This window comes from Sitodiplosis mosellana, unplaced genomic scaffold, assembly GCF_009176505.1.
Source record: "Sitodiplosis mosellana isolate CC-2019 unplaced genomic scaffold, AAFC_SMos_1.0 Smas_scaffold_6099, whole genome shotgun sequence".
NCBI classification, from domain to species: Eukaryota; Metazoa; Arthropoda; class Insecta; order Diptera; family Cecidomyiidae; genus Sitodiplosis; species Sitodiplosis mosellana.
This window is the reverse complement of record NW_022601340.1, coordinates 947,461-958,518: the sequence shown is the minus strand read 5'-3', so window position 1 is coordinate 958,518 and position 11,058 is coordinate 947,461. Positions and strand designations below refer to the sequence as shown.

At 37.2% G+C, this 11,058-nt stretch overlaps 2 protein-coding genes across 4 annotated transcripts in view; both read right to left on the bottom strand.

The window, feature by feature from the left end:
• Positions 1 to 117: 117 nt before the first annotated feature.
• LOC129573526 (cyanate hydratase-like) lies at positions 118 to 2,257 on the bottom strand. Of its 3 annotated transcripts, none has more exons than XM_055454123.1 (4): positions 2,029 to 2,257; positions 1,171 to 1,417; positions 628 to 802; positions 118 to 519 (listed from the first exon to the last, which is right to left on the bottom strand). In XM_055454123.1, exons 2-4 carry the CDS (start codon positions 1,287 to 1,289, stop codon positions 349 to 351), a joined length of 465 nt encoding a protein of 154 aa, XP_055310098.1. In that variant the 5' UTR covers positions 1,290 to 1,417; positions 2,029 to 2,257; the 3' UTR covers positions 118 to 348. The 3 variants fall into 3 exon arrangements, with proteins under 3 accessions (XP_055310098.1, XP_055310100.1, XP_055310099.1); XM_055454125.1 differs by lacking the exon at positions 2,029 to 2,257 and adding an exon at positions 1,671 to 1,955; XM_055454124.1 differs by having other exon boundaries at positions 1,171 to 2,044.
• An 870-nt stretch (positions 2,258 to 3,127) lies between these two features.
• The window catches only part of LOC129573504 (GTP-binding protein Di-Ras2), a 12,941-nt gene continuing 5,010 nt past the window's right edge, over positions 3,128 to 11,058 (bottom strand). The window contains exons 2-8 of the mRNA XM_055454026.1: positions 9,195 to 9,765; positions 8,205 to 8,217; positions 7,968 to 8,122; positions 7,597 to 7,706; positions 7,316 to 7,476; positions 6,645 to 6,777; positions 3,128 to 6,532 (exon numbers count right to left, since the gene is read on the bottom strand). Of these exons, the coding sequence (XP_055310001.1) occupies positions 6,457 to 6,532; positions 6,645 to 6,777; positions 7,316 to 7,476; positions 7,597 to 7,706; positions 7,968 to 8,122; positions 8,205 to 8,217; positions 9,195 to 9,362 (816 nt within the window). The 5' untranslated portion in view covers positions 9,363 to 9,765 and the 3' untranslated portion in view covers positions 3,128 to 6,456. The remainder of the gene's footprint in view (positions 6,533 to 6,644; positions 6,778 to 7,315; positions 7,477 to 7,596; positions 7,707 to 7,967; positions 8,123 to 8,204; positions 8,218 to 9,194; positions 9,766 to 11,058) is intronic.

Genomic DNA, 11,058 nt, shown 5'->3' with positions numbered 1-11,058 from the left:
CTTGTCCGATGCAAGTCTTTGTGTCTGTCGAATGCGGCAAAATAACAATCTGGTGGTAAAAAGGTAAACAATATGTACACACAAACCCGGTTCAAATGCGAATGAAACGAACATGAATCTCTGTCACGATTTTCTTTTTGCTTCAAAATTATTACACATTATTTATTGGTCGTAATAGAATTCTCTTCAATCAAAAATCAATATAAATGTAATTCGGTGTATAAATTTTTCCTTCCATAAATTCATATTGGATTCTAAATGTGGCAATGTTGCATCTTGGTGCCATCTACTTGTGAATAGAGTATTAGGAGTGTGTTGAGTCTCGTTGATTAAGCAGAAAAAATGCGATTAGAATTTTTTGTATGGCAAAAATTTGCCAGACCAAACCAATCGACAACGGTCACCAGCCGGATCACTTTCGCGTTCGACTTTGATGGAGAAATCAATTGCACTAACGATTCCATCGCCGAATTCCTCGTGGATTATCTCTTTCAACGCTGGCCCGTATACACCTAACGCCTGTTGAAATTTCAAGAAAAAAAAATTTTGCTCAGTGAATGTCAATAATGGCAAAAGAATAAACATCGATTGAAGTTGAACAAAGTAAATACATTTTGATTGAATTACCTCATGTAAGCGATACAGCAATGGATCGGATGGTACTGTGCCACCGTTCAAGGTATTTTTATGCGGTATGGTTTGAAGCCAAAGACATTCTTGGGCATTCAATTGAAAATACGCTGCGACCGCTTGAGATTGCTCAAGATTCATTTGCATTTGACCCAAACATGCGGCTACCGTCCTTAAAAAAATAATTATTCATGAGATGTGTGTGTGTGTGTTTTTTTCGTCATTTTTAAAATTAGGTTCGAAATTTTCTTCTTTTTCATCATCCGAATGAAAATGTAGTTTCAATTAATGTGAAACCAAACTTTTGCTTTTGAATAAAATTCGATTTCGTTTTTGCTGTCGCTGCTATTCATAATTAAAATTGAATCTTTGCCGTTCGCTATTAAAATGAAGCTTTTTTCAACGGGTTTTCTTGTCTACTTTTTTGGATTTTCCATCAGCATTTCATTGCATGTGGACATTCTAATGACTTTGAAGCCGGTGAAAAATTCTAAGTGAGCAAAGTAAAAAAAAAGCGAAAAAAAAACGTTAATTAAATACCATTCCACACTTTGGTTGAGTTGCTCAGCCAGATCTCGCCACTTTTTTTGCAGCACGACTTTATGCTGTAGAATTCGCTTGGTTACATCTTCGCGGCACGTTGGCACAATTTCCGACATATTCGCAATTCGTTACGGAAATGTCGTTCGCGTTCACTGTGTGTTTGTGTTTGGTGCGTGTGTGTTTGCTTATGTGATGAACGAATGTTGGCCGAGAGGGCTGGAGTAAAAGGTCTCGAGGAGTATCTCTGAAAATAAGTCCACAACTTTGAAAATGACTGGAAAAGTTTGTGAAATTGAGCAAACTTAATGACTCTTAATTCGTGCTTTGAGTTTCACATTCGTCTAACAGTTTGGAAAGGATATGTTTATTTTTTTTTATTCTATCGTGTTTGGGGCTGTTTGTCTTTGAAACGAAGAGTGATGATGACAAGGCGAGCAGCAGCCAGCGCAATGACAAACGGCGACGATGATGATGTCAAAAAGTTGGTTGTTTCTCACGTTTTTGGCCGACCAGAAATTGAGAGAGCGCAAATAAATAAACACAACGGAGCAAATTACGATTGCCGCACAGCTCTTCTTATTACAACCATTAGAAACGCACGAATGAGAATACCAATCAGCGGAGAAAACGAGCAAGCAATTGTGTCAATATTTACATTGGACGACGACGACGGCCGCATCCAACAGATGTGATATTAAATGAAGTGATTGAGCCAAACTCTTCAAAGAAAATAGTCACTGCATTTAATTTATAAGTCGCTGTGTGCGCTATGCGATCATTTCCCACAGTAAGCCCGAAGCAACGGAAAAATAAACGACGAATAGAATTGCATTCGATTTCTAGGCGACTACTTACCAAAAATGCTGCGAATGTAATAAAAAATAAAACTATCCACAGAATGGTGCTGAAATTATTTTTCTCTATCGCGCGCGCGTGTGTTGTTGTTTTCTTTTTTCTGCTTGGTCACCGAAAATGAATTTATTAAATGCTACAACCTCACACAGCAGCAACAAAATATGCGGTACGTCAAGTACAATCATAAACGATCCGAAATCGAAATGCTACTGTCAGCCACTCTTTTCGTTTTTGTGTCATAGCTTTTGCATATACACAAACGTACAGTTCACTGGAATGTGAATTGAAATTGGTTTTGTGCTATCTCATAAACAATATTAGTTGGTGCTGCTTGACGCCCAGCAATTTACAGCTATTTATCAAGTCAGTCAGTGTGTTCTTTTTGTGTGTTTGTTCTCTCTTGCTCGTTTGCTCTCGCTTGCTCATTCGTTCACTTCGCATCTTCAGCACATTCAACCGACAATATGAAACACGTAATAGAAATGTTAATTAAAATCGTACGAACGCATAGAAGTGTACGAGGTTTGCACGTATGCACAAACCCATCCACAACTGTTTCAATCAAACTCTCTTTCTTTCTCCGTCTCCGTGTATCGTCGTCTCACTCCGGCGCTCATACCACTTGCTAGCAGCCTCATCGTCGTAGCTGGCTCCCCACAAATAATGTTAATGAATTATCGGTGACGTATTCAGGCCACATGTCGACATCAAACGAAATACCAACACACATAAATAAACTCAAACGCATTCGACTTTGACTGATCGATCAACAACGAAAGAAAAGAACAATACATTCGACTCGTTTTACGCTAGTAACAATTATTGAAAATTTTTATTTGAATGTATATAATAATAATCAAATAGTAGAGTATCTCCATTGTAATGTTCAAAATGGTTCGGGCTTAACATATGTCGGCTTCATAACCGGCCTTTTTATTTAAATTTATAACGATATTATTCTCAAAGGAGCGAAATAAATTGATATCTTTTCTAAAACGTTAACATAATTTCCCTACTACGACAAAACGGTCGCACAACTTGTTCATTAAATAGTTTTTGTATTTTTGTTTTCTTCTTCTTCTTCTTCTTTTTCTTCTTCTTTTTCTTCTTCTTTTTCTTCTTCTTCTTCTTCTTCTGTTTATTCTAAGCCTAGATTACAGTTCGAGGGAAGAACAATTCGTCACGGTGAAAAATGCACGATTTTCTTGTTTTGATTTTTTCTTTGATCTTTGCTTCGTTTTGAAATTAGCACGATTTTTTCTTTACTGTACTGTAAACTAGGCTTTAATTCATTGGGAGTGAAATGCATTGGCAATCACAACTGCGGCAATTGAATTCGCTAGAATTTCTGAAATTCCATTGCTTGAGCATCATGCGAATGAGTCTGATATTTGCGTTTATTGGCCGTCTTTGTCTGTATCTCTCGATTCTCATTGGGACATAATTTGGGAAAATGCAGACGGTTTGCGTTCTAACAACTTACTCGTTCTATCTCTTTTCTCTCTCTCTCTCTCTCTCTCTCTCTCTCTCTCTCTCTCTCTCTCTCTCTCTCTCTCTTTGGTAATCGATCAGGTACTTCTTGTTCTTTTTTTCTGCCTCTACAGTTTCTCCATTCTTCAACGCTTGCATCTTCAACACTTGGCTGACAATAAACTAACAAGTACCGAAAATCAACAATTGATTACTACCGTACACGCCTGTTTTATGTGAGTTATGGTCCATTCACCAGCAATATCATCATCAATTGGTAAAATGGCTGAGTTTCGTTGCGAATTTCATTTTCGTTTAATATGATACCGTAGAGATGGTGAAGTTGATGAGCTTATTCTCTATGTCTGTTCATATCCCTCTCTCTATATCTCTCCATCTTTCTCACACTCGACTGGTCTATATATCGAATGGAGATCGAATTCGAGGAAAAAGGAATAAACACGAATTGCGTGTACACTGTACATCTTTGCGAAGACTTGCAATGACGAAATTGGAATATTTTGAAGCTCAATCAATGAGAGTAGAGATAGAGCAAAATGGTAGAGCCAAACATGTGCATGATGCATAATGGAATTTCCACTAGATGCACTGCCGTATTCAGTTCATTTGCTAAAATTGTGATTTCCATTGCATTTCATCTGAAAATTACCGAATTTGAATTTATTTCCATTTGGCCAATTCTTGTGGATTCAATAAAATTTGTGAGAAATTGTGTCTGTGTGCATACATGCAAAAACAGGGGTTTTTGGCTATCAATTTTCATTTTTCCTTTTCTCTTACAAACCCTCTCTTTTACGCTACGCTATATCTATTAAAACAACTTAGATTTTGTAGCCATAACTTCAAAAATACCGAAACGAATCATTCCATCAATTAGTGTAGACAAAATTAATATATACTTTTCGGTTGCAAGCAGAAATATATATTCTCATTCGTTCTTATCGCAAGGGGATGACTACATCAGAGCGGTACACAGCAAATTAAAGTGGGTGGACTAAAGAATAATCTTTTCTTTTTTTTTTTTGGTGCAATTGCGTTTAAAAATAACGGTGAATTTCCGAAAGAAAGTGAAGGAAAAAACAACAACAAGCCACGAAACGCTCAAAACCAACAAAGAAGCGAAATGTGATAGTTAAAACAATTCAAAGTAAATTTTCATTGCATTCACATTCAATTTGGAGTGGTAAAAAGCTTCGAACAATTTAAATATATATGTATAAAAAAGACCTGTCTCTGCCGTTTTTTCTACCGATTCTAATTATTGTACGTCAAATACTCTACCACACTCTCTCAATTACGAATCCATTGCTGTTGTCCGGTAGCCAGCCCCTTGGTTCATACTTTATAATTGGACATTGTTTGAATAGTTCTCCGCTCATTTGGCATAATAATTAATGGTCAGCACGAAAAATATTTTTGCGCTTCGTATTCGAAAATGTGTATGTGTGTGTGTGTCTGGGTGTTCTGCTTTTAGGATGTGCTGTGTGTATATGTATGAAATGTGGATAGATATGTGCATTTCAAAACGGACCCCAAGTGTGTTAAAACGGGGTAAAATATGCAATCACGGAGAGAGAAAATACTTTTCGGCGGTGCTGAATATCAATATGATTACCAATCATATTTTTGTTGTTGCTGTCGATATAACTATGGCTTTAAATTTTTTTTTGTTTTTTTATTGTACATGCTTTTTTCAATTTTTTTTTCTCATCTTCGCCTTCATTCTTAAAACTATAAAATGAATAACAAATTGTGAGTGCTTGAATGCGATTAATTGCACATTTCACGAAAATCGTTCACGCTCTATCGATTATTACGGGCCACCATCATTGGAAATTAATCCGAGACAAAAGTATGTGAGTGATGGAAGAAAAAGGGGAGACTGCTAAGGAGGTAGGTTTGTGAGAGACTGTATGAATGTGCAAAAAAGGAGGTTTCATTGTGTAGAATATAGAATGTGTGGTGGCCACCAAATTGCATGATTATTATAAATGCCATCAATAAATTGCTAATAATTCTAATAAATAGCGCGCTGGTAATTTGATTCTTCGCTCTGTTTGAGACGATTCCGACCCATACACATAAACACTCTCGCATACACACATTAATACATATTTTTTATACACATGTGGTACCGTGTCTGGAGAGTCATTGCTTGATGTCGTAGCACATGCGTTCAATGACACACCAATCACATGATATCATCTAAGAAACCACTAATGCTTTGCCAATGCACACACGCACACACGCGCATGCATACGATATAACTCATTCATCCGCTCGTTTACTCGCCTTTCAATTAACAAATTGAGCGAAATAATCGCATTCAGAGCACTCGCTTTGTATGTCTTTTTTTATTTCTTCAAATAGAATAACGATGATCGGATTAATACTTAGAGACTCTTTCATCTTGTCTACAAATGGTTCACTTGTTTTCTTGTCTAATTCACTCGGTCTCATTCCCTCCTTAAAACTCGTACTCTATCGATTTGTATGCAATAAATTTTATGATTATGACGGACGTTTTTCATTTTCAAATACTACATATGATATAACAGTTCTCGAAAAAATTAGCCCGATGCGGCTATAAAAATTGTGTAACGTTTTTTTAAATTTTAGATTTTTTTTTGGTTTTGGTTTTGTTTTTGTTTTGCTTTTGTTTTGTTCTTTTTATTTTGGTGAAACCCTCTGGCGGAGTTTTTAATGTAAAATCACAATATTCATTATTATATGGAACATGTTCAGGACTTAGTTAGCTTGTTGTAGGGTAAATTGGACACTTTTTTTTTTGCTTCATTACATTTGATATTGGATGCGTTTGTGTGTTAGTTAGTTTGTTTTCTTGTTTTGTCTATGGTCTATATATTTTTTTTTTGTTTGTTTTAAATTTGAATGATAAGCTTCCTCCTTCAGACTTATTTATTGTTGCTCTGTTGTTCACTGAATTTGACAATCGTCAGATGTATTGCGAATTTGGGCTTTGGTCTTTCGAGATGAACGTCGTATCAATGATCTGCGAAACAAACAAAGAAAACGGTAATCGATACAATGTGTTGTTACTTTTCAAAGTGGAGTTTGTTGTGAAAAGTGGTTTTGTTTTAGTGGTTCTTGTTTGTTTTTCGTACCTTGATCTTGGTTTAATTCTACTCTCGGTTACTATTGGAGCGCCATCGCTAGATCCAGTTCCAGTTCCAGTGCCACTTCCTTCTTGTACCTGCGATTTATCGCCCACCGCCGAATGACTCAAACGGGCTCTTGCTGCAACAAATTGGACAACAAAATCGATTAATAAATATATCATTCAATCGAATATATTATCATCGCTTGAGGGAAACTAGAAAAATCTCTGTGTGTGCCCACACACATACACACACACACACACACACACACACACACACACACACATATACATACAAAGGCAGAACAACAGCAAAATCAACATGAAATGGTTTTGCGTATATTCGACTTGGAATTTGTTATTTATACTCGCTTCCATGCAAATTGAATTAGTTCTATAAATAAAACGATTTAATGTTCAAAGAGAAACTCATTCAGATACCAAAATAAATTGCATATTCATCATTTATCAAAGAGTGTGGATGCGAAGGATATAAATAAAATTATACTTTTTGCTTCTTCTTTTTTCTGTTTGTTCTTTTCGGATGGAGCACGTCGAGATGGAGACAGTGGGAGAGCCAGCAAAGTGGTTAAACGGACGATGAAAGTTTTAGGGAAGACAAACTTTTCTCTGTATAAAAAATTTATGGATGTTGATGTTGGTTTAGGGAGAACTGACCTTTACTTGTTGCACTAACATAGGCTGACGAGCGTCTTTTCAATCCTGAAGTGCCATCATCACCGCCGTCAACGTGCAAGACTCGCGACAATGATACAATCGTACGAAAACATTCCAAAATATTATTATCATCCTTTGCAGAGCATTCGATCACCTTGACTCTGTACAAATAAGAACAAAAACCAGAGAGAGAAAAACAGAGAGTAAGTGGAGACGAAAGACTTGCGATACAGTTTACAACGTCTGTCCCTCTGTGGTACTTATTCGCTAATTCAACTGACCTTAATTTTGGTAGCTCACAAAAAACCCACTCGGAAACATCTTCAATCTGAACTTCTCGATGGGTTGATGCTAAATCCAATTTGTTGCCGGCGACAACGATCGGTATTTCCTATTGGATTGAAAGCACAGAAAAAAGAATAAGAAAAAGACGAGCAAAAAAAACTTGTGTTATGTTCAATGTGTTGGCTGTTCTGTTTTGATTTTTTTTTTTCTCTCGTTATTTTGTTGAGGCGGTTGCTGTATATTTTTGCCTCATACCCTGGAAATGAGAGTGACACAGCGTATTGCCGTGTGCAATGCCTGATAATCGATTTAAGGTGCAAACGGGTGCACTCATTTGTATATGAATAAACAACACAAAAAGATATACCTGATAATCGGCTCTTTGTTCTCTAATCTCTTCGAAACACTTTTTGACGCTTAAAAAGCTCGGTGCCGATGTTGATGCATACACGAGCATAAATGCATGTGCCGTTGCTATTGATAAGCGTCTCATTGCTGGAAACTGCTGGTCTCCAGAAGTATCTATGGATGGGTTGAGACATTGAGAGTTTTACAGATTTTGTATTTGGACGAGAGAAGAAAAAAACAAGCAGAGTATACTCACCCAATATATCCACCTAGACAAATATCCCAGCAACAACGTCCATAACGTAGCGTCGAAAGGAGAAAAAAAAAAACAAATGAAAGAATAAATAAAGACAGTGGCAGAAAAAAAATGAGGAAGAGAGAGAGAGAGAGAGAGAGAGAGAGAGAAAGGAAAAGAGAGGAGGAGAGAAAAAAAAATTCGCTTTTAGACATGCTTACATACGGAAAATATAAACGCAAATCGCATCGTCGAACTTCGGTCTCGAGTATCCAACGAAAATTCAATTATTGTAATCAATTTACTATGCGATGCGAATGGAAACACTCTCACCCACTCTGTGCACAGTATGTGTATGTGCCGAGGCATTTTTGCCCATTATGGAAAACATATTTGCGAAGATCTCTCTCTCTCTCTCTCTCGCATCCTCCTCCGCCTTTCTCTCTCTCACTCTCTCTCGCTCTTACACGCTGGCGAAACGATTTGGAAAACATGGCATTTCCATGTCATGCCATTCACGTGAAGATTTTTGCGAGATTTTCACAAATCCAATTTTCGTGCGACAGGAAAACTTAGACTACTATCCGAATCGACAGAGAGATGGTGAGCGACCGAGGTATGGCACGCCATGCTATCGTGAATGTGATGGCGTTTGGAGAGAGTTTTGTGCGGAATGCGTGCAAGCAAGTGAACGAACGAACGAACGAACGAATGAACGAACGAGCATAGTGAGCACACTAAAAATTTAAAACTTAATTCAAACTAACATTGAAACCATGGCTTGCAACTTCCTACCTCAAAATACTCGAATAAAAATGAAAGCAGGTTGCCTGATTTGATTTCGATAATAAATTCTAATCGAAAATGCAGGAAATGCATCGTAAATATCCTGTCTCTATTTTCAAGGATATCATTTCATTCGGAGAAAGGAGAACAAAAAAGAAACGCAAATGATAATAATGAAGAAGTACTTCTTTTTTTTTTCTAAATTCGTGAGTATAGTTGGGTTACCTTCAGTGTGACGTTGCCAAAATCGTATTCACGATTGTATAAATCTTCGATGGTTGCTCGGTATTTGTCCGAGTAGCTTTTAAATAGGAACCTCTTAACGATGCACGATTTGCCTACGCCCGGACCACCGAGAATTACGAGTCGCAATCGCTCTTGTAAATCCGACATTTTCCACCACCACCACACAATACGTATTTCAAGCCAACCGTCCAAAATAATTTCGCGCGCGCGTTATCTATCTTTTTCTCTCTCTCTCTCTGTCTGTCTGTGTGTTCCTTTCTCGCAATAGAAACAGGATCTCTCGTCGGAAAAATGTTGAGCTTGGTTTTTCGGCGCGAAACAAAAACTTATATGTTAGCACTTAATGCGATGTTCTTTTTATATGAAAGAATTGCCCTGTCATCGAATCAGCTCGAATCGCAGTTCATCACTTCCTCAAATAGGCAGGATTAGTTTGATCACGTGTTGATTGTATTCGTATTTACTAATATATAGCGTTTTTCCATAGAAAAAAAATATTCACATCCGATTTAATTCATCTAACGATGATTTTGATTTATTTCGCGTGACTCTGCAGGAAAAAAAAGAGAGAGAACAAGAAGAAGAAAAAGTGAAGAGACTGTGTGAACAAAGAGTGCGATGAAAATAGATAGAAACCGAGTGTATTTAATAAAATGTCGACTTGGTTTATTTCGTCACAGAATATATAAACCGATCGTTTTGCTTTGTCCTTTTCTTCTTTGTTATTGTTATTGGTTGTGTTATTCTTTTTCGGACTTGGGCTTGGACTGGCACTGGGCGCTTTTTACGTTATATATGTATGCTTTGCTACAGTACAGTGACCAACCACCGAATCTCTGTATATCAAACTGAACACGTCGGAATTCGACTGAGAATGCCGCTTTCCGATTGACTGTGAGACACCTTCTCACCGCACTGCATGTGTGACGAGCAACAGAATGACCATATATACATATATGTATATTGGTAACATTTTCAAATAAAACGGTGTGTTGTCATTTTTGCAATCAGCAGCAAGCATGAAGAGAGGAATGAGAAAAATTAAATGTGAATGCCTTGTTTTGCCAGCCCCATATATTCAAAATCACGCGCCGTTGCACAACACGTTATAACATTATATGTGCAGTGTGCATATCGATTATCTGTCGCTTTGAATTACACGCATATTCATTTTGAAAACAACACTCATTGATGTCTTTCAACTGTACACAATAATAGATTATTCCTTTTTTTGCTACTGCTGCTGCTGCTGCTGCTGTTACTACTACTACTACTACTTCTACTACTACTAATTTTGCTGCATTGCTCCCGTGTACCGTGTTCGGTGTGTCCTTTTGCCAGTTACCCACGTCAATGTGACACAAACGGTTCAGCTTTAATATGAAATGTTCTGAAATTTATTAATATGTAAATGCAGCAAAAGTCGATAATTGGTTGCGGCGCATTCTTCTCACTGTAGAACGCCTTACAGCATAGTTGACAGTGGCAAAGTGGCTGTGGCCAGAGCTCTCATTTTGTATATTGCTATATCTGGAACTATTAGTAGCTGCTGTTTATAGTCAATAGCTGTGTATATTTTGAAATAGCAGCTACCGAACACTTTGTTCGGAATTATTTCGAACGTTCCATTGGATTTTTAAAAGTGGAAAGATAACGTTCAATTCAAAAATGTATGTGGATCGATAATTTAACGTAATCGATCCACTTCCAAAAATCCAATGGAACGTTCAGAATAATTCCGAACAAAGTGTTCGGTAGCTGCTATTTCAAAATATACACAGCTATTGACTATAAACAGCAGCTACTAATAGTTCCAGATATAGCAATATACAAAATGAGAGCT